Raw genomic sequence first — 22249 nt, forward strand, 5'->3', positions numbered from 1 at the left:
CTATTCTTCAACCATTTCCAACAACAGTTAAATCGAGTGGAACATGACATCATCTCTGATGATGGAGAAGCACCATCTCTAATCGTTCGAGGTGTCTGGGTGGCCTTCTCTGGGCGCGCGATGCTCGATTCTTTGCGGTAACACGATCACGCTAGCAATGACTTTATTGGCCTGTGAAGATCAACATGAGACGTTTTATTTGGTAAAACAATCCCTGGTTGATAATACAAGGCCAGGGGTTTGAAATACGGGCTCAGCCTCAAATCCATGCAGACATTCTGCCATGAATGACACTCCAAAGCGAATCAGTCATTTCAGTGAGTCGGTCACTGGTGTGTTTGATAGGACTTGTATAGAGTAAGAGTTGCATATTGTGAGTTCAGCCTTGGTCCCCATTCAATGAAAGCTTTGTGGCTTATTATGGTGGGCTTTGGGCGTCATGGCATGCCCTGAAAGTTTGAATAGGGGCCATGCTGCTCTCGTAAATGCCCTCGAAGCTGTTGCATTAAAGTGAGGAGAGCAAAGGGGGCACGCCATGAGCAAAAACATCAACATGACCTTTGACCCGAGACGCAATATACAGGAGGCAGACGTTTTATGGAACGTTAACACCCAAGGGAATTATTCCAATATACTCAGCGCTGCCTCTACCTCGTGTCAATCATCATGGTCAGACAGAGGGCTTTTCAGGGCGATCCGAAGACACGTCCAGAAGACACCTGTCCAGATAGCTTAGCGGCGGTCATCTGGGTTGACTGGGTTCGTTCACTTTATTTAACTTTATTTTATACGTTAAATGTGTATTCCTTTTCATTAAATGCATTGAGATTATCCGTGTGGAACGTGGGTGCATTGGAAACATGTATTCTTCTGGTTCTGTTGCATAAGATGAAACATGGACTGATTCTATATTTGCCGCCCACCATCTCCTCATAGACTTAGACATTTATTTTTTATCGGTGGAGCTTGAATAGATATATTTGGAAAACCAATGAAATGTACACTTGGCTCACAAGGTTTGGGGATTTGGTGCGTGCCTGGTAACGCGAGCTTCGTAATGAACGCTGGCCGATGCTGGAAAGGCACTGAGTCAAGACCTAGCTATGGTCCGGTCACACAAAAACAATGCAGCACATCCAGATCTGAAATGTCACGCGCTAACTAAGGATGAGTAATGCTAAATGACTGAAGGCGTGAAAGAAACACAGCGGGAAAATTAGATGTCAATTTGTTGATTTATTGCAGTTCCCAAGGCTTTAAACAAACCAATTTTTCTGAGTATTAAACACAATCGAGAACAGTTAACGTACGTTTTGGTGCATATCTATGAAACAATTAAAGTTTTGAATTCATTCAGACGTATTGGTTTATATTACATTGAACAGTAAGTAAGCAGCAGGGGAAAGTCGATGGTTGGGTTCACAGGTACCTCATAAGACAAACACTACTGCACAGTATATGACAACATGAGCAATAACTTAATAATCTGCCACCCCCAGGTTCAGTCGACGGTTCATTCTGTGAAGAAAAAAGCACAGGGAAAAATAAGGTTGATGAATATAAATTGCATACATATACAATTCAGATCCGTATGAAATTACATTTATATTTAGGGCATTAAGCAGACGCTTTAATTTTTACTTAAAATTACAAAGTACATTTGTCAGAAGAAGGAGAAACGATACATCGCTGTCGGAAGTTAGAACAGTAAGGATGTACATAGAACTGAGTGCCGAGCACTAACAATCGCTAGGTTAACCCATTCCCCGTATACTACACAAATAGCTTGGATAAGATGCTGCTACACAATGCTAAGCACTATTTTGAAGTGCAAGGACGTACAACATTAAAGCCAAACCTTTAACCACCAGTTTGGTGGTGCACTGAGCGTGGCCGAGGGGGTTTTCTGCCACGATCTTATACTCCCCTCCGTCCTGGGACCCCACCCGCAGGATGTACAGGGAGCACACGCCGAACGCGTTGGTGATGTAGTAGTGGTCGTCCGAGTTGATGCACACGTTGTCGAGGAACCAGGCGACGGAGGGCGCGGGGCAGCCCCGCACGGCGCACGTCATGTAGAGCTGGTAGCCCTTCGGCGGGCAGTGGACCTTCAGGGGGACCAGGATGGACGGAGGCCTCTCGAAGTTCACCTCCATGGAGCCGCAGCCGTTGGGCGCCAGGGGAACTGAAAGGAGCGGGGAGGAGGAGACATGGATCACTTATTGAGGTTGTGCATCCTGCAACTGAATGTACACACTAGTTGTATGTTGTACGTCCTGGCACATAATGAATGCACTAATTGTATGTTGTACGCCCTTGCATTTAAAAATAGTACTTGGCATCGTGTAGCGTTTTATCCGATAGCTATATTTGCTGTATATGGGGAATTGATTAACCTAGCGATTGTTAGTGCTCTGCACATGGTTCTATGAACCTCCTTACTGTACCGACAGCGGCATATTGTTTCTCCTTCTTCTGACAAATGTGCTTATTGTAAGTCGCTTTGGATAAAAGCATCTGATAAATGCCCTAAATGGAAATGTAGAGAAACTTGAAGCTAGGGCTGCTCCCTCGAAGCTCACCCCGTTCCACCTCCCGTAATGGAAATATCTTCAGCCTCTGCCTCAGATCACATTTTGTTATCTCACCAATTTAGATGCATTTTGTTGAACTGTACTGGCTCTGATGTAACATTTATGTACTTCCAAAAACAAAAATAATACACTAACCTTGCCGCCCTCCTTTTCTGATTCCTCATAGCAACTCTGCTCTTCGTTCAGCGTTTTTTCTAAAAACTAGTTTGCAGCGGCTCCAATCTTGATTATGTGCTTTGATCGTTCTCTGCATAACTTAACCCTAACATCTAAAGTTAAAATCAAATATTTATTTGAATGTTTTGCTGTGTTGAATGGGTCGGCTATGCGGAGGAGGTAGAGCGGGCTGACTTATAACCGGAAGGTTGGTTGCTAGTTCAATCCCCAGCTTCTCCTTGCTGTGGGTGTCGAGTCGTCCCTGAGCAAAACACCTGACCCTAACTGCTCCCGACGAGCTGGTTGTCTCCTTGCATGGTGGACACCGCCGTCGGTGTGTGAATGTGTGTATGAGCTGTCGCTTTGCATAAAAGCATCTGCTAAATTCCCTAAATGTAAGAAAACAAAAATGTAAATGTGTTGTGCTTTAGGTTCAATCTAATACCCCCCCCCCTGTTTCAGCGAACCCCAAAAACAAACACCAACCCTCACCTCTGTCTCCGTTCACGCCCCACGTTGGCGAATCCGACGGGTCCGACAGGCCCATGTCGTTCTTGGCAAAGACCCGGAAGTGGTACTCTCTCCCGGGCTGAATGTTGACGGCGGTGTACGTGTGGCTGAAGAGGCGGTCCGCTATGTTCTTCCACACCCTGGTGCCGGACTCGTGCTCTGCCACCACGTAGTACAGCCGGTCGTCCAGCTCCTCGTCAGGGGACGGGCTCCAGGAGAGGAGCACCCGGCCCTGGACGGTCTGCTCGATGGCCACCGGCCCCGGGCTCTTGGGCTGGTCTGGGTGAGACGGATAATGAGGGAGATATCGAGCGCTTTCTTGATTGATTGATTCATTCCTGGGCGTGAAGGTCGGGTCTGAACATTGATTTAGTTGACTACTACTTCTGCTCACCGTAGTGTGTTCAGTTATTTATTCTATGGGTGAGTTTGAGGCGAAGAGTGGCCTGTCATCTTTAATCTTAAATGTATTTGATGCTTCTTCCTTTCATGCAAAGGCAGGCCATTATTTCCGATTGTATGCGTTTGACTATTTCTCTTTCGACGATAACAACCTTGTGTGTACACCTGATCTACTTCTATAACCGGTATCTTTTATGAAGTCAAATTCCAACTTTCCTGTTTTCCATTCTTAAAGGTTGGGTATGGAATTCTAATTTTTGGCCAATTTTTGCAAAATTACTTGAAATCCTTATCATAACCCACTTACAGCCACTGAGTTAGAAGTACTGACATGAAAATTAAACAAGTCAATCATCTGTGGAACGGGCAGGGCTCGAAAAACTCCCGCCAATGATTTCCAGACCCACCGAGTGGCATTGGACAGTAAGTACGTCATCAAACGGTCGTACTGCACTCCCCCTCCCCTGCGCGACCCCTTCGTGCACGTACTCAAAGCTCGTGACCCAGAGCAAGCTTCTGTTTGTTGTTATCCTGCGGTAGCTACTGGAGCTAGCTAACTAGCTAATGGCTCGCTCTCGGCGCATCTGTGTTCGCTCGTGCATGATTGCGCGTCCATGTACTTGGAATGGGTGGAGTCAGCGTTGAAGGAGAGGGGGTAGGACCATTTGAGTTGTGTGTTTTCAAAATCTGCTGGTGTTTCGCAAATCCCATACCCAACCTTAAAATAGGGACCGCAGCCTTCAGACTTAGTGAAGGGCTCCCTTGTGGGCTCCAGATATCTACCAAATATCAAAATTTCCTCTGCTTGGGTCACGCAAAGCAATCCTGGGGTAGATGTGTGTTTCTGTCCTTACCTGTGACTCTGACCTCCACGTCAAACATAGCATCCCCCACTGAGTTCTTGGCTATGATGGTATAGATGGCTGAGTCGCTGCGTTTCGACGAGGGAATCACCAGCGTGGACGTTCCTTCGGTGTTGACGACGTTAACCCAGGGAGAAATCTTCTCGTTGTCCCTCAACCAGGTGATCTCCGGAGGAGGTTCACCCTGTAGAATAGAAACGGAAGGAGATGGAGAATATGAGACTAGAAATTCAAACACACGAGTAAAGTTGTTTCTCGTTCTTCAGACAAACATACTTATTGTAAGTCGCTTCGTATAAAAAGCGTTGATTTATTAGAATAACATGTGCAGCCTTATCCTAACTCCCCTTTTTTGTAGTTTAAAGCAAAGTTAAAATCGAAACTTGTTATCGGTAAAACCTTTGAATATCATTTCAGTAGAAGTATTCCATACCATACCTCGTAATTGACTTTCACTCGCACAGAATTCCCGGCTCGGACCACGATGAAGTCCTCGGGGTCTTTAAAGCGAGGCCTCACTAGATAAATCCAAATCCAAACAAACAACCTTTTAAAACAAAACGTCAACCGGTGGGGAATCGTTGGCGTTTATTCAGGCTGATGCCTTCCAGCCCACTTGAACGCTGGTGTGAACTTACTATTGGGATTCTTGGCACACACCATCGCAGAAGGGGGGCTCGGATCTCCGGCCCCGGACTCATTAATGGCTGCCACTCTGAACTCGTACTCGGCCCCCTCCGTGACATCCTTAACCGCGTAGCTAAGAGCTGACCACGGAGGGCATGGTTGGGGAAGAAAAAAAGATAAATATACTTTACACAACCGCAAGAAAAAAAAACAATCTTCCTAGAGCTGTCTTTTAAAAAATGTAAGCTAAACTGAACCAAAATAGTTCATCAGTTTTTCAGCCAATGGACTCGGAGGTAGCCAAGCCCTTCGGCCGACGAACCTTCGATAGGCTCGTTAAGGGGGTTCAGGACGACCCACGAGTGCGTGTCCTTCTTGCGTTTCTCCAGCTGGTAGCCGATGATTGGCACCCCCCGGTCGTTCTCCGGGGGCGTCCAGGTCAGGGTGATGCAGGTCTTGGAGGCACTGACCACGGTGGGGGCCCCCGGGGGCCCTGATAAGACTGGAGGAGCGATGGGATAATGATCATGAAAATTAGACTGATTTCAATATTCCAGCTCTGGATTATGCATGCGAGTATGTAGTGGTAAAAAAAGAAAAAAGGCATTCAGCCCGATGTAGTATCCAATGTTTTTTTAGTTTTGGAGCCAGGACATGAATACGTCTTAGGCATGTCCGTAGACAGCTATGAGGTTTGGACCTCGGTAACCTTTCTAGAGCTAGAAATATAATTAGAAACTGAATACAACTGTACACGAAATCAGTGGTTGAGTACACTCAACCACTCAACCCCCCGCCCTCCCCCCCTCCCCCCAAACAAAACTAAACCCCCAAACCTGAAGCCTCAATTCCTTCTGGACCGACCGCAGGGTTCCAGCCGGTTAACTCCATGAAGATTCCTAACCAGTCGTCGCCGTCTCCACCTGTGTCTACTCACTCAGCACGCCGGCCATGATGCTGTCTGTGGTCTCCAGGGCGTCGCTCTGCCCCTGAGGGTTCTGGGCGAAGATCCTGTAGTTGTATCTCTTGCCGTGGACCACGTTGCGGTCCCGGTAGGCCGTCTTGTCGGCGGAGACGTCCCCTTGCACGGCCCACAGGCCCTGGCCCGCCTGCTGCCGCTCGATGATGTAGTTGGTGACGGCCGAGCCGCCGTCGTCGGTGGGCGGCTTCCAGGCGATCTCGATCAGAGACGAAGTGGTCTCCACCAGTTCCACCGGGCCGTCCGGGGGGCCGGGCCGGTCTGTGGGGAGGAGAACGCCGTGTTTATGATCCTGATAGGTTAAACATGAGTGCAATGCAAATGGTGCCTAGACTCTGCGTAGCCTCCCGCCTTATCCCCCCCACAACCCTCTTACGTACTTGTTGTATGTTGTACGTCCTTGCACAAATAGCCCTTTGTGTAGCATCTTATCCTGGCTATCTTGTTGTATACAGGGAATGGGTTAACCTAGCGATTGTTAGTACTTGGCACTTGGTTCTATGGACATCCTTACTGTACCAACAGCGATATGTTGTTGTTTCTCTTTGTCCTGACAAATGGACTTATTGTAAGTCGCTTTGGGTACAATTTTCTGCTAAATCTTCATGTAAAAGTGCCACGTCTCAAATTGTCTGTCGATTTACTTGGCCTCCGACGGGGCAGTACCTAAAACAATCAGGTTGGATTTGGCCTCCACGGCCCCGAAGGGGTTCTGCAGTTGGATGGTGATGCCGCTGGTGTCGCTCCTCAGGCAGTCTCTGAGCAACAGGCGGCTGTGGTTGGACTCCTTCACGATCTTGGACCCGGCTCCGTCCTTCAACTCCACGCCGTCCTTAAACCACCTAACCACCAGGCCATCCTGGGGCGGGTAGGGCATCTTGAAGGCGGCGTTCTGCCCCACGCGGATGATGACGGGCCTGGAGAACTTATGGAGATCGTCGGGGTCAAACACGGGCACGTCTGTCAGGGACACAGAGCATAGGGTGGTGACTACATCGCCAGTCGCTTGGTGTGTTTGGCGGGGATTTTAAGTGAAGCTGTACCTCCGACAGTGAGCTTTCCCTTCGTGCTGTGCTCTCCGGCGACGAAGCTGTACATCGCGGTGTCGTCGTCGCCGCACTTCAGGACTGTCAGTTTATGACAGAGTCCGTCTTGGCTGATGCGGTATCCTCTAGATTTGGCAGTCAACTTGTGCAATGAGAAAAAAGGTGAGAGTCTATTAGATGGATGTGTCAACACCAGCCAGAGGCATACCATGTGGGTGGAAAGTTCAGGTGTACCTGCTCTCCATCTTTGAACCAGGTTCCGTCACACACCGTAAGCGTGTTAACGATAAACTCTGTCTGCTTGTCACGGAGGGCATAAATATCTCCAAGTCCACTCTTTATCCCAGTCTCTACAGTAACTGTAGATAAAAGTGAAGTTAGTAAGAAGTTCATGTTTTATAACGAGCACTGTACAAATAGGGTTTTAGATTGTGATCTATTACATTGATCACAATCGTCTGGTACAATGATATTTTCTACAAAATGTTGAATCGCAAGCAAGCACAAGCATCAAGCTTACAGGTTTACACTGGAAATACATCGGAACACAAGGTCCTTCGGAGAATACATCAGACTTTTGTACTGTCCGATGTATTGGAGTTCTGTCCGATGTTCCAGGGATGACGCCACAAAGCCAAAAGTTTTGTTTTGCGACGGTATTAAATTAGAGGTTAAAACAGCCACAAAACAAGTTTTGATTTGAGGCTGTATTAAATCAGAGGTTAATAAGGGGGAAGTTATTAGCCATATTTTAATTCTAAAAGGAAAAGAGAACAATTAATATGATTATTATTATTTATTTTTTAGTACTTTTAGCCCTCAGGAAATACATCGGTAAACAAGGTCTTTCGGAGATTACATCAGACTACTGTCTGATTGTATCAGACTACTGTCTGAATTCCGATTTAACTGAGTTCTATCCGATGTACCAAGCATGAAGCCAAAAAATATAAATGTTTTTGTTTTGTGGGGGTATTAAATCAGAGGTTAATACAGCCACAAAACAAAAAAGTTAACATTTCTTAAGTATTTTAAAGTATTAAATCAGAGGTTAATAAGGGGGAAGTTATTAGCCATATTTATATTCTAAAAGCAAAAGACAACTGAATTATATGATTATTATTTTTTAGTATTTTTGTTTGATAAACCTGGAAAAGCACAACTTTTAGTATTACAGTATTCATGTGGCTCCGTCTTACCAGCCTTACTGGTACCTGAATGAGTAATGCCTTGCTCAAGCATTTCCCCACCAGCTCGCCCGTCTGTGAATCCTACCGGTGGACAACAAGTCATGGGCCACACTGCCTTGGATATTCAACTATAAATAAATACTTAATCCATATTTGAGTCGGCCAAAGTCTAATCCAATTCCTTGAGGGTTCTCTCTACCCCTAACTGCATCAAATCCAACCGGACCCGATTCACATAGCCATTGAGACCAAATAAATATTTATTCTTTTTATTTATTTACTTACTTAAAATCTATTTCTACTAATAAACATTATGATACATGAAGAACTGTCTAGATGGCTGGCATGTGAAGGATTTGAAGAATGCTGTTATTGACATAATAGAAAAATGACAATAAATATCAGTCAGAATGTGTTGAAATTGAAATTGTAAATCCCATTTACATCATATATATATATATATATATACGCAAACCAATTTTAAAGGCGTTAATTTCTTCATCACACGATTAACGCAATTCTTTTATTAAAAAAAGAATGATGAAGATTAAAATGAGAACAATTAATGGGACAAAGAAATCAAGGGATATTTAGCATAGAAAAAACATTTGTGATTAATCGCGATTAATTATTTTAATCGCTTGACAGCACTAATATATATATATATATATATATATATATATATATATGTATATGTGTATATATATATATATGTATATGTGTATATATATATATATGTATATGTATATATATATATGTATATGTATAGATATAAGTATATATATATGTATATGTATATATATATATATATATATATATATATATATATATATATATATATATATATATATATATATATATATATATATATATATATATATATATATATATATATATATATAAACATAAACTATGTAACATGAGGGCTTAACCTGTCCAACCAACAGGGCGTTGTTCACACTCCTTTGATAAGACCACCTGGCGGTACATTTCAACCCCTCATGGCCTGTTCTGTAATTGTCTAATACCATGGTCTCACAGGGTCTAATCTCATGGCCTTTTCTCACGGTTTAATACCATGTTCTAAGAGGGCCTTTTCTCATGGTCTGTTCTCACGGTCTGATACCATGGTTTCCCGGGGTCTATTCTCATGGCCTGTTCTCAGTCTGATATCATGGTCTGTTCTCAGTCTGATATCATGGTTCCACAGTATCCATTCTCCTGGTCTGTTCTCGTTGTCTGTTCTCGGTCTGATATCATGTTCTGTTCTCAGTCTGATATCATGGTCTGTTCTCAGTCTATCATGGTCTGTTCTCAGTCTGATATCATGGTCTAACAGGGTCTGTTCTCATGGTCTGTGTTCATGGTCTGATATCATGGTCTCACACTATCCATACTCATGGCTTGTTCTCATGGCCTGTCCTCATGGTCTCATAGGGTCTACCACCACAGCCTTCGCTCTTACCTGGAACAGCTTCCACAGGTGGAGGTTCGGCGGCCGCGGTGACAGCAGCCTCCACGGCCTCCTTTACCTTGGCGGCCTTTATCTCGGTGATCTCCTCCCTGACTTTGACCAGCTTCTCCTGCTGCTGCTGGGCGATCTGGGCCAGGTTCGCCCCCGAGCCCCCGGCCCGGGTGGTCTTCCTCTCCGCCGGCTTGCCCTTCTTCGCGTCTTTGTCAGCTGTCAAAAGAATCAAGGGTGTCGGATAGGTGCGGATCGAGAATCATCAACCACCAGTGCATCGTTACATCGTTACATCATTACGTCCATTGTGTGCGAGGCCGTAGCCAGGGTTTAGAAATCAGTGAGGTCCAGAATTGTTGTTTTTCTTTAAATGGAGCTTATTTACTGCACTTTTGGACGAGCCGAACTCGTCCCAAAGAGCCACCCACAAACACAACCCGAGCTATACACTACACACAAACTCTTTATCTATAATTAAATAGACACAGGGGGACTTTATTATAGTGGGGGGGATATTATTATATTTTGTGTGTGCATAATGTTAATGTATTCAACTCCAGATTATACTGTTATGCAGCGCCGGTTAGTTTATATTTCTATATATATATATACATGTAAAATTTGAAGAAATGTATATATATATTTGAAAAAAAAAAAAATATATATATATATTTTCTTTTTAGTAAATTATTACCGAGGTCCGGACCTCAATGACCTTATAGCCGGCTACGGCCATGAGGGCTATCGGTTGTATCAGTGTTTACAGGGCTAACAGTTCCTCTGTAGGAAACAGGATCATACGTACGTTCGACGAGGAGCCAGGCGTTGCAGGACTTGATGCCGGCCCAGGCGGAGTAGATGCCCTTGTCCACCACCATACAGTCCTTCACCACTAGGCGGTGGATCAGCTTGTCCTCCGACACCTCAATGTCGTACTTGTCGCCCATCTCCAGCGGCTGGTTTTTCCCGAACCACAAGATCTTGGAGAAGGGGTTGGACAGGACGGCCTCGAACACGGCGTCCTGCCGCTCGGTCGCCGTCACTTCCTGTATTTTCACCAAGAACTCGATCGGTGGGACTGTAGAGTTGAAAAATAGTTTCCGAGTCAACATTTGAATTACAATCTCAAGTGTATATGTGCAACAATATTTGTATATGATACCTAAAATATCGTTAGCCTCATAGCATATCAGTCCTATTTTTGCCAAATTATGATATCTAGCCAAACTCTACTCTCCTAACGCTGCCGATATACTGTTCCTCATTGAATATATCCCAAGCCAATCAGAGTGCTTTTAACGTTACATAATCAGTCTCTGCCTCAGTCAACTATTTGACTTGGGCATTTTTTACGCTAAAGACAAGATGAACCTTCCAATGTGACTTAGCATAGCAATTATGTTATGAGACCAACGATATTGAACATCACTCATTTGTCGTTGCGACGTGTTTTGTGGACGCCCGTTTGATCCGTACTTTTAAACTCGGTGGAGAAGACGTTGACTCCCTCCACGTCGATCTGGTACAGCCCGGCGTCGTCCGGCATGAGGTCCTTGATGCTGAAGATGTACTTCTTGCCTGTCAGATTCAGAGTGTGCTTCATCTTGTCTCCCAGCTCCTTGGTGTAGGGAACCATCTGACCGTCCTAAAGCAGAGCAAAATGGCCTAGCTGAAAATGGTAAAAGGACTACATTTATACAGCGCTTTTCTAACCAGTGGCCGCTCATTGCGTTAATATTGCCCCACATTCACCCATTCATGCACACATTCACACACCGACAGCGGTGTCAACCATTCAAGGCGACAGCCAGCTCGTCGGGAGCAGTTTTAGGGTGAGGTGTCTTGCTCAGGGACACCTCAAAACTCGGCTAGGTAGAGCCGGGGATCAAACTAGCAACCTTCCGGTTACCAGCCAACCCGCCTTACCTCTTGAGCCTCATGCCGCCCAGCTGTATCACAATGTACCGGGGTAAGGCTGGCACTCTGAGCCTTAGTAGCTGTATTTAAATGTATTTCATGAATAGATGGCCTGTGAAGCTCTTTGAAACTGTACCTGTGATAAAGGGCTATCCAAATAAAATGTGATTGAATTTTATGGTTATATTTAACTCCGAGCGTCTACCCACTTCAAGGCGGTGGGTGTCTTTGTTTGAGACCAACCTTGTAGAGGAATATCCGGCTGCTGGGTTCGATGAGGTCCAGATCGATTTCAAGAGACGCTGTTCCGTCCCCGGCCACTTCAATAGGCTTCAGATTGCTGATGCTTTTAACAAACTGTATTGATTTAAAGAGGGAGTCTTATATCATATCAATACATACGAACAGCAAGAGAGCAAAAACAATGGACATTTTCGAAAGGGGGGACTCACTCACTCACTCACTCACTCACTCACTCACTCACTCACTCACTCACCTCACTCATCACTCACTCCTCACTCACTCCCCACTCCTCCACTCACTCCTCCACTCACTCCTCCACTCACTCCTCCACTCACTCCTCCACTCACTCCTCACTCACTCACTCCTCTACTCACCCACTCACTCACTTAAAAACTCACTCACTAACTCACTCAACCACTCCTCCACTCACACTCACTCCTCTACTCACCCACTCACTCACCCACTCACTCAATCAATCACTCACTCACTTCTTCCACCCAATCACTCCTCCACTCACTCACTCACTCACTCACTCACTCCTCCACTCACTCACTCCTCCACTCACTCAATCACTCACTCACTCCTCAACTCACTCACTCACTCACTCCTCAACTCACTCACTGATTCACTCACTCACTCCTCCACTCACCCCTCCACTCACTCACTCCTTCACTCACTCACTCACTCACTCACTCACTCACTCACTCACTCACTCACTCACTCACTCACCTCCTCACTCACTCACTCCTCCACTCACTCACTCCACTCCCCTCACTCACTCACTCACTCACTCACTCACTCACTCACTCACTCACTCACTCACTCACTCACTCAAACAGTGGACATACCTCTGCCTGCTCCTCCTTTCTCTCCTTCTTCATCTCGTTGAGCTTCTTCAGCATCCAGCGGAAGTCTGTGATTCCAAACTCTGCGCAGATGCGATCATAGTCCTTCTTATTCGCGCTCAACAGAAGCTCCCAGAACTTGGGGTCTATCTCTCCTTCTTTCCTCTCCACTGCCTCCTTTTTTGGCCGAACCTTACTGGATAATGTAGGGAGGAATGGCAAAATTAGGATGCTGTGATTACATTTGCATAAATTTGTCAGAAGAAAGAGAAACAAGGATTATCATAGAACCAAGTGCCAAGTACTAACCATCACTACGTTAACCCATTCCCTGTATACAACGAAGATAGCTGGGATAAGATGGTAAAAAGTGCTAAGCACTGTTTTTAAGTGCAAGGACTTACAACATACAATAAGTGTGTACATTAATTCAAGTAAATTAACAACCCAATTAAGTGAAATGAGCAGGAATTGGTACATGAGTAAGTACAAATGATGCTGTTTTATAATAATAATAATAATAATAATAATAATAATAATAATAATGGTGAAACACATTATCATGCTGATATGATATACAACAGGACACAGCGATACAGTACAGTCTAGATCACCTTTTCCTTTTAAGCACAGTAGAAAAGTTTTCTACAGGTGCGGCAGCTGGTTTGGCTTTGTTCTTGTTGAAGCCGACTGAAGGCAGAAAAGGTCATTGTTATTCGAATGGCATCTAGGAGACGTGTCGCCATTAATACTGTACCCGTCACACTTATTTGTTTACCTTCGATTACGTTCAGCACCACCGTTACCACTGCCCTCCCATGTTCGTTAACGGCGAAGCATTTGTATGTGTCTGCTTGATCGGGCGAGACGTTGACCATCTGAACGTTCAGAGAAAATAAAGAAGTATGTTAATAGGGTTTTATTGGATGGGCTTCAAAGATCTGTATATGTGACATTTTCTGACGGAATGTCTAAGTGCCATGAATCATTTATTAGAAATATGATTGAATGCCTATCCTTTCCTTCAGACTTATATTGAGTGTAACGTGAAGTGGCCTTGAGGTTAATAACGAGCGACAGGGAAGTTATACTTCACAGAAGTCCCCAATCAACTTCTACTACAACAAAGTCATAGTTGTCAACGTCATTGAGTCTCCGCCACTCATGCAGGGTTTCTCACCCTGGTGGCTCTCCATCTGCTCCTCACTGAGCTATATTTGTTTTCCTTAATGCCTACGACCGTCCCGCATGCCATATGGCGTCGTAAAGACACTCGATAGACCCTATCACTTACCTCAAACGTGTGCTCATCGGTGACAGGGTCGTATTTAGTCTGGTACCTCGCGGGGTCCGACACATCGCCGTTATTTCTGCTCCACGTCACCGTGGGCTTGGGCTCGCCGTTGACGATGGCCTTGAAGAATGCAAATTTACCTGTTGGAGTCACGGGAGGCAGACCCGGGATCAGATTTAGATTTACATTCAGGGCATTGAGCGGACGCTTTTGTCCAAAGAGACCTACTATAAGTAAATTTGTCAGCAGAAGGAGAAACAACAATATAGCTCCGTCGGTACAGTAAGTATGTTCATAGAACCAAGTGCCAAGCACTTACAATCACTAGGTTAAACCATTCCCCCTATACAACAAAGATAGCTAGGATAAGATGCTCCATGATGCTAAGTACTATTTTTAAGTGCAAGGACGTATAACATACAATAAGTGCGTACATTAAGTGTCAGGACGTACAACATACAATAAGTGGGTACATTAAGTGTCAGGACGTACAACATAAAAGTGAGTACATTAAGTGTCAGGAAGTACAACATACAACAAGTGCGTAAGAGGGTTGTGGGGGGATAAGGACGGAGGCTATGCAGAGTTTAGATGAACTTTGAACAAGTGAGTCATGAGTCTTTTGCGGAAGATCAGCCTCTTCATCTGATATTCACGATCAGAAACATGATCGTGTGGATGAAGCAGTCTGCAACGAGGATACAGCCTCTCCATGGGAATTCTATGTGTTAATAGGCTGTTGCAGACCCTTGGATTAACCCGTTTTATTAATACAAGGTAATATGGTTACATTCGGCTGCAGCGGGTGGCAAGGCGTGATCATTAACACTACTAAATAATATTGAAACATCATAAACAACATCGCTCATTTGTCACTCATTCACAACAACGGTGCTAGCTTAAAATATGTGTCACAGAGTCGCCATGGGTCGTAACCGTGGTAACACCTTCCTTCCTTCCTTGAACTCTCAGCCCCTAACACATTTTTCTTTAATCTGATAATAACCGACTTTGGGCTGAAACAGGTGGTTGGCTTACACAGCCATACTAAAACTGAATCTCAACCGCTTATGGTATCCCTCCCTGTGGAAGAATTTGTTATTATCATGCTACAGCAAAAGTCAAATTGTGTGCTCTTTAATATATATATATATAATATATAATATATATATATTAGAGCTGTCAGTTAACGCGTTATTAACGGCGTTAACGCAAACCAATTTTAACGGCGTTAAAAAAATTATCGCGCGATTAACGCAATTATTTTACTTACAATTTTTATTTTTATTTTTTTTAAAGAAGCAGTAGCCTGATGATATTTGTTCAAAGCAGTCGTTTAATTGCACTATAGGCTCTTTTTTTGTAATCGTCCTGTTTTGATCAGTATATGGCAATGTGTTATCAATTAAATCATTTGCACAAGGCAAGCCAATGCACTTCACCATGTTGATAAGAGAATTAAAATGAGAGAATATGGGACAAAAAAATCAAGGGATATTTAGCATAGAAAAATAATTTGTGATTAACTCGCGATTAATCGTGAGTTAACTATGACATTAATGCGATTAATCACGATTAAATATTTGAATCGCTTGACAGCTCTAATATATATATATCTGTATGACTTGGCAATCTGCTGGTTGTTGACGCTCAAGACCAGAATCTTGTGCTCCCTTAGTTCCTGGCCTTAGATTAACCCTTGCAGCTTGCACCCTTTGTTGTTCTCGACGATGGCTGCCTCGGCAAAATTTATGACAACAGGTTCAGAGACCTACCTTATGACCAGATTGACCGACCCAACCGAACAGACCAGGTTATCAGACCTACCTTCCTGGATGGTCAATGCGATGGGCTTGCGGGTGAAGTCAGGGTGGTTCTGTCCCTCTGGTATCGTCTCCACGTACTGTGTGATCATCACCCCGGGCACCCTGGACTTCTTCTTGATGCCCACTGGACAGAACACAAGGAAACATAGTGAGGAAGAACGGCTGCTGAAAGGCGACTAACTCATCCAGTCAGCATCGCTGTGGTTTTGATTGTGTTTCAGTTTGAGAATAATTTATCCAGATTAAAGAGGTGCTCACACTTGTCATGCTAAAAGCTATTCTAATACCCAAGGTGGTATTAGAGTCTTTGTTATGTATTGATCTATATATGATATAGATTTATATACAAATTTATTTATCATTTGATCTGAGCATTTTTCAGTTAAGTACTAAAAAATGCTTTTCAGTTATTTTTCTTGGATGCTTTTATCGAAGGCGCAAAATATTATGGGTCGTGAATACAGACACTCGGGGGTGACTGTATTAACTCAAGGGTGCTACCAGGTAGACTGAGTAAGTTGGGATTCAAACCCAGAACCTTTCCGCCAGGGGGTTGGAACATCTAAGCCCATAGGCAAAGGGCTGAGATACTTCAAATTCATACATTAGTCAGATATGTAGATGCCATCACCTATATACCTGTGTACGCAAACAGAACCGTACTGGTGTTTGAACAGGACTTCATCCTGTTTTGTTTAATGGTTCATGCCCAACAGTTCAGTTGAAAACCGCGGTTCCCCTAAGCCTACCTTCGCTACCATCAAAACCGTCAACAGCTGGATCTGATGAAGCACAGTTTGGTCATGAACAAGAAGAAGTGTGGACTCGGCAGGAAAACAAGAGCAGCAAGAAGCTAATAAAAACTCAAATCAGTAATGAGAAGTGTGGACTCGACAGCAAAAAACAAGATCAACACAAAGCTAATATACACTCAAATCAGTAATGTAATGTAAAACTAAATGGCAACAAGATGTTGTGCTCCAGTAGGTATACCTCGTATTTATTTAAAATGTTTGAAACAGTTTACACTCCCCAGTACATTTATTTGTTTTTGATTGGCAGCCTGCTGTGGTTATTCTACATTTGCAATATATTGGAACTGAGCATTTATTTATTTTTATGTAGCAGAGCCTGAGGCACTTAACTCCTCCTTGAAACCTGATTACCAGGGGACGTGAAAGTGGGACAGTTTAGTTTTCCGTCTCAATTGTTTTATTGCACTTTTGATTCATGGTGTTGTTCAATGCATTGTGTACAGAACCATGGAGAACAGAAAACGGTAAATTTAGGCTTATTACAGGTGTGTTCCCTTGTTGGCTACGATCTGACCACCATGACATTAAATGTCATACAGACATTCACAGAAATAAAGTGTGTTTGGCCCCGGTTCATTTCGTTGAATAAATAATCTTGTCACATATTTAATTTTCTCATTTCAACATCCCTCCCCATAGGGTATGTCTCTGTCTCTCTCTCTGTCTCTGTCTCTCTCACCTTTTCTTTCTCACTTTCACCTTCTCTCCCTCTTCCCCTCGCCCCTCTCTTTCTCTCACACTTTCTTTATCTTTTATCTTTCCTTCTCTCTCCCTTTCTTCAGAAGATCTTCAGGAGTACAGGACGTTGCACATATCTTCTCATAAGCATTGTCTACACACACGTTTCGAAGCTCTCTGCTATATCATTTTTGCAAAGAGAAACGTTTACTTTGTTGAAACAGGCGCGAATGCTTTAACAAGAGGTAAAAAACCAAGTACATTCAACCTAGACTGACAAAAACATTCATAGAATCAGATCCTTCTCGTGTGTAAACAGGGCCATGGTGAGGAATCAATCATTACACACTCCTACCATCGAGAGAGTCCGCGTAGTAAACAAGCCGTAAGCTAGGCAATAACTTGGAACTCCAACCTTAGTGTCCCTCCTTAATGACTTCCGAGCTTCATTAGGCTTTTATTAAACTAGGATTGCATTGTTTGATTCTAAAAACCAATACTACTGAGCCTGGCAGAAGGAGCTTTATCCACCAAGAGAAAATATAAACTAATAATACTGGGGACGTGAGTGAAGCTAGAGGGGAAGTTGGGTGCCTACCTTGGCCAGTGGCCGTCCCAATGGCCTCCTGGGACTTTTTCATCATCTTGGCTTCCGTAGACGCTGGGAGGAATCAGAAATGTCGTCTCTGCTGCAACAAGTGAAAGAGGAGAAAAAAAAATATTAATATGAGCAAGCTCAAATGCCAAGAGCATTTCAGAAAGTCATATCGTTGTTTCTGAAGATGTGAAAATACTCTTACACTATTTGTAAGGCTAGTCTACATCCAAAGCTATGCAAGGTTATCTGCCTATGTCTTTAGGATTGCCATTGTAAATGCTATTCATAATGCTAGATGCACTGCATATATATATTCATAGATATTTTCCACACACGCACACGCACGCACGCACGCACGCACACGCACGTGCACACGCATACGCACTCATGAATTCACACACACAAATACACAAACTCTAGGCATGCAGACTTCACATACACGCATACACAATCATGAATTAAGACACACAAATACACAAACTCCAGGCACGCAGACTTCACACATACACGTACACACACGCACACCTCCTGATCCATTGCCACTGGGTGTCTTTTATCTCATCTCTTGAACATCTTGTATCATACAGTTTACAGTGTATGAAATGTCGACCAGAATACTGTACATCTCTCCTTTTTTATGAGCCACTCTGGACTATAATTTATCGCTGGCCGTAATGTTTAAGGCACACTTCACTCTGCAATTCGCTGACTGGCAGACGCTCCGAAAATAAAATATCATTAAAGTCCAATTCAACGTTTGACACTTGACCTGTTATCATAACCTTTGACGGAAATGGATTTAAACGTTAAAAATATTTCCGCATTGGCGAAGACGTCTACTTTCTTAATGATCTTGTGTGTTCTGATGCCAGTCTACACGAGGTGTCCTCAAGTTTACATTGCAATGTTTCATTACCCCGTTTAGATTGCGAAATTGATAGTGATGGATGGCACTTTTTAAAAATAGATTGATTAGGTACTTTTTCGGAGTAGAAAATCCCAGACGCACAGGGCTTAAAAAGGGCACATAGAAAAGGTCACTACTATTAGTATACTCAGAGTTTAATCGCCTAGAAACTTTACGTTTCGTTTCGCGGTCTGAGTATCTGAGTTAAGGTTTCAGGAGCTGAGCGAGACGTGTCCGGTGGGGTGGTGACGGTTGGTTAGCGTGGGGGTGGGGGGGTAGGGGGGTTAGGTCTTGAGCGCTGTGCTGCAGGTTGGGATCATATGGGTGCCGGCGAGGGACACACTAGTCATCTGGCAATGGAGTCATGCCAACGATGTCAGGAGGGAATTTGTCGTTGACAAGGTTTGTTCAGTCTCTCCTCTTAATCTAGACCTCTAGAGCCCAGCTAAGAGGACTCAAACGCACAGGCCTATCCTACAAGGGGGCATTAAACATTGCATTGTGTAAGGTTCAGTCATTGCTCTCCTTAGTGTCCTTGTTCCCAAGAAATGTTCGTCAGCATTTTTGCTGCTTTGCCTCTGTTTCGTTTTGGTTTGACATTACATGACATTTTAACTTTTGGAAGCAAACAAAGCAAAAACAACACACAGCAAAAAGAAATGGTGAGAAAACATATAAAAAACAACCTCAGTCAAAGGACTTCCAGGGCTGATGGAAAATGTTGGACTGTTAAATGACGGACCCCTGAAGGTCACATGTCCCATTGAGCTGTGATCGTTTCATCACTTGTGCCGTTGCGTGTCAAATTTTTCTTCCTTCGTTAGTTATGGCGGGACAGGTGAGATGATATAGAATGGATCATTGCATTGGATCATTGCATTAATGAATCCCTTGACTTTGAATGCATTAAACGCACTGTCAATGCAAATAATTGCATTGACAGTGACAGTGTCGGGAGGTCTTTGGGTTAGCTTTAAGAATGTGGCGTTTGCTCCAGCATGCAGCTGCTGCTAATGCTACCGACCGGTTGCTTAGATGATCAGTTTTGACACATAGCTCCGACGCGGTATCCCCGGTAACCCAGCCCAGCATCATAAAAATGATGGGCTGGGGCAGATCTCTGCTATATGTAGCTGCTGGAACTGCCCGCAGTAAAGGATGCCTGCTTATGGTCTCTTGAGTTTCTGATTGACATGCATTCGCACTTGTAGAATATATCAATACAATTCAATTTCAGTAATGATTGGATTACAGATCAGAGGGTGAGTCTTCCGCGATCTTTGCCATACTGGTTAATAAACAAAAAAATATTTGAAGAGCTGGAAGCTGAAATCGACGGCTACTCTAACCAAAACTTTAAAACCATTCGTGAGACCAAACATTTAGACTTAAAAAGAAAAAGCAGAGCAAATTTTCCCCAAGCTGGCAGTTCAATAAAAATAATCCATATAAATGGACACAAAAATCAAATATCACAACCTAACTATCTTCCAACGGTATCCTTTGACTTGATGTCGAAACCGGACGGCTCTCAAGATGTAGAGGCAGCCTATATTCCAATACGGGATGGCTGAAACCACAGAAAAGCCCCCTTCCACCCCGGATGAGAGGAAGAGGGTCAGACCTACCTCAGCACTCGGCTCCTGAGCTTCGGTGGTGGTGGTGCCGCTACTCAGTTCGGTACAGGAGTGTCACCTCCCTCTCTGCTCGACAAGCTAATAAATACTGGAATGCCAGGGATTCTACTACCGGCGTTTTGATTCCTGGGACCTTAGTCATGGTACCATGTTGGTGTGGGGCTCAGACCTCTCCGGGGGGGGGGGGGGGGGGGGGGGGGGGGGGGGGGGGTGGGGGGGGGGGGGGAGCAGCTTCTGCAGATAAAAGACTTGTTATTTTTCTTCAAATTCGACCTCTGTCGAAATGAACGACCGATGTAAAAGAGAGTTGAGCTCTGACTCCAACCCAGTAAGATTCTTTATTATTTCATGCACCATCTCAAAGCTGAGACAGCTAAATGCCTCTCACGTCAGCTTTATCGCTCATATGTCTTCACTTTTGTGTCTAAAATACGTTTAGCACTCACACGTTTAGCCTTGAAAATGTCATGACGGAATATTGAAATAATCCAAATATCTGATAGAAAATGTACGCAAAGTTGGTGTTCCTTGGATCCTATGTCTCTCAATAACATTATTATTCGAAGTCACAAATGTCATATCACAATTGTGAATGCCAGCACTATAAATAGATCATGAATACATATTTGGCATATTTAAGTTCACACACACGCACACTGTACAAAGGGGACAAAGAAATGCCATATTTGATACGTCACTAAAGTAACATGCCGTTGACACAAGCTAAAATTACAAGGTGTTTATTAGGTGTCTATAGGCTATTTCGAATGGCATCTGTGTATATAATCCTAGGGCTGAATAATAAGAAAACGGCAAGGACGAATTACACCTATTTTGAAGGAGTGTCATGTGGACAATATTACAAGCTTTCAGGTCTAATGAGAAAGAGGCCAAGCCAGAATGAATGAACAATATTCATGACTATTATTGAACCACTGCACTACAGAGAGCATGGCCTTCTCCACGTGTTGGTGGGATGGCGGTAAATGGGAAGCATAGTTCTACGTCAAATGAAATGCTTTAGATTTGCAGTCGCATCCTTACTAAACTATATTCTGTGTCACATTTTAAAAGATGGATGGGTGAGAGATGAGAGGTGCCTTAGTGAGCTCTGCTAAACTAGGCAGTGGACCTCATTATGCTAACCAAGGGTTCAAAATAAATTATAACAACCCTAATAATTTTAATGACGTGTATAGGGACATCCATGAAAATTAGAACATAAATCCTTTTCCCTGTCGGCTAGGACAGATTGGCGTCATTATGGCCTTGTGAGCAACGTTAATTAAACATTGATTAATAAGCCAAACAATAAGTCAGTTCGGCGTTTTCATCCTCATATTAATGTCGTCACCTGATGCTTTTTAATGACACATTTCTTGTAGCGAGCAACAGCCCAAAAACCCAAACGATAACACTTTTCGTCCGTTTATTATTTCCTCAATATTTGAGTCCATAAAAACTAAACATGAGAATCTGCGGGTCAAGCGGTCTCCAGATGTCTACAGGGGTGGTGTGATAGCTGCTCCCCAGGGACATGGCCCAGATGGGGGGGTTGGAGGTGCCGTAGAGGGCCTGCGGAGGAGCCTGAAGCTCACTGCCTGTAAGAAATGCAGATTTGTTGTGGGTCATCGGCATCTTTTGCTTTGGCTCAAGC

The 22249-nt window shown here is 43.8% G+C and overlaps 1 protein-coding gene across 4 annotated transcripts; it reads right to left on the bottom strand.

Moving 5' to 3' along the window:
* Positions 1–1224: 1224 nt before the first annotated feature.
* On the bottom strand, positions 1225–20695 carry igfn1.4 (immunoglobulin like and fibronectin type III domain containing 1, tandem duplicate 4). 4 transcript variants are annotated; one of them, XM_056606628.1, is made up of 23 exons: positions 20584–20695; positions 18049–18136; positions 15959–16081; positions 14132–14271; positions 13616–13715; positions 13452–13527; positions 12841–13033; positions 11993–12106; positions 11309–11477; positions 10638–10910; positions 9833–10048; positions 8377–8448; positions 7412–7536; positions 7175–7319; positions 6798–7091; positions 6090–6392; positions 5475–5654; positions 5164–5292; positions 4964–5043; positions 4517–4709; positions 3243–3539; positions 1859–2185; positions 1225–1518 (listed from the first exon to the last, which is right to left on the bottom strand). In XM_056606628.1, the coding sequence occupies exons 2-23, from the start codon at positions 18092–18094 to the stop codon at positions 1514–1516; spliced, it is 3600 nt and encodes a 1199-aa protein (XP_056462603.1). In that variant the 5' UTR covers positions 18095–18136; positions 20584–20695; the 3' UTR covers positions 1225–1513. The 4 variants fall into 4 exon arrangements, with proteins under 4 accessions (XP_056462603.1, XP_056462604.1, XP_056462602.1 ...); XM_056606629.1 differs by having other exon boundaries at positions 8392–8448; positions 18049–18139; XM_056606627.1 differs by having other exon boundaries at positions 18049–18139; positions 20584–20694.
* Between the last annotated feature and the right edge of the window lie 1554 nt (positions 20696–22249).

The sequence above is a fragment of the Gadus chalcogrammus genome, chromosome 13 (assembly GCF_026213295.1).
Source record: "Gadus chalcogrammus isolate NIFS_2021 chromosome 13, NIFS_Gcha_1.0, whole genome shotgun sequence".
Lineage (NCBI taxonomy): Eukaryota > Metazoa > Chordata > Actinopteri > Gadiformes > Gadidae > Gadus > Gadus chalcogrammus.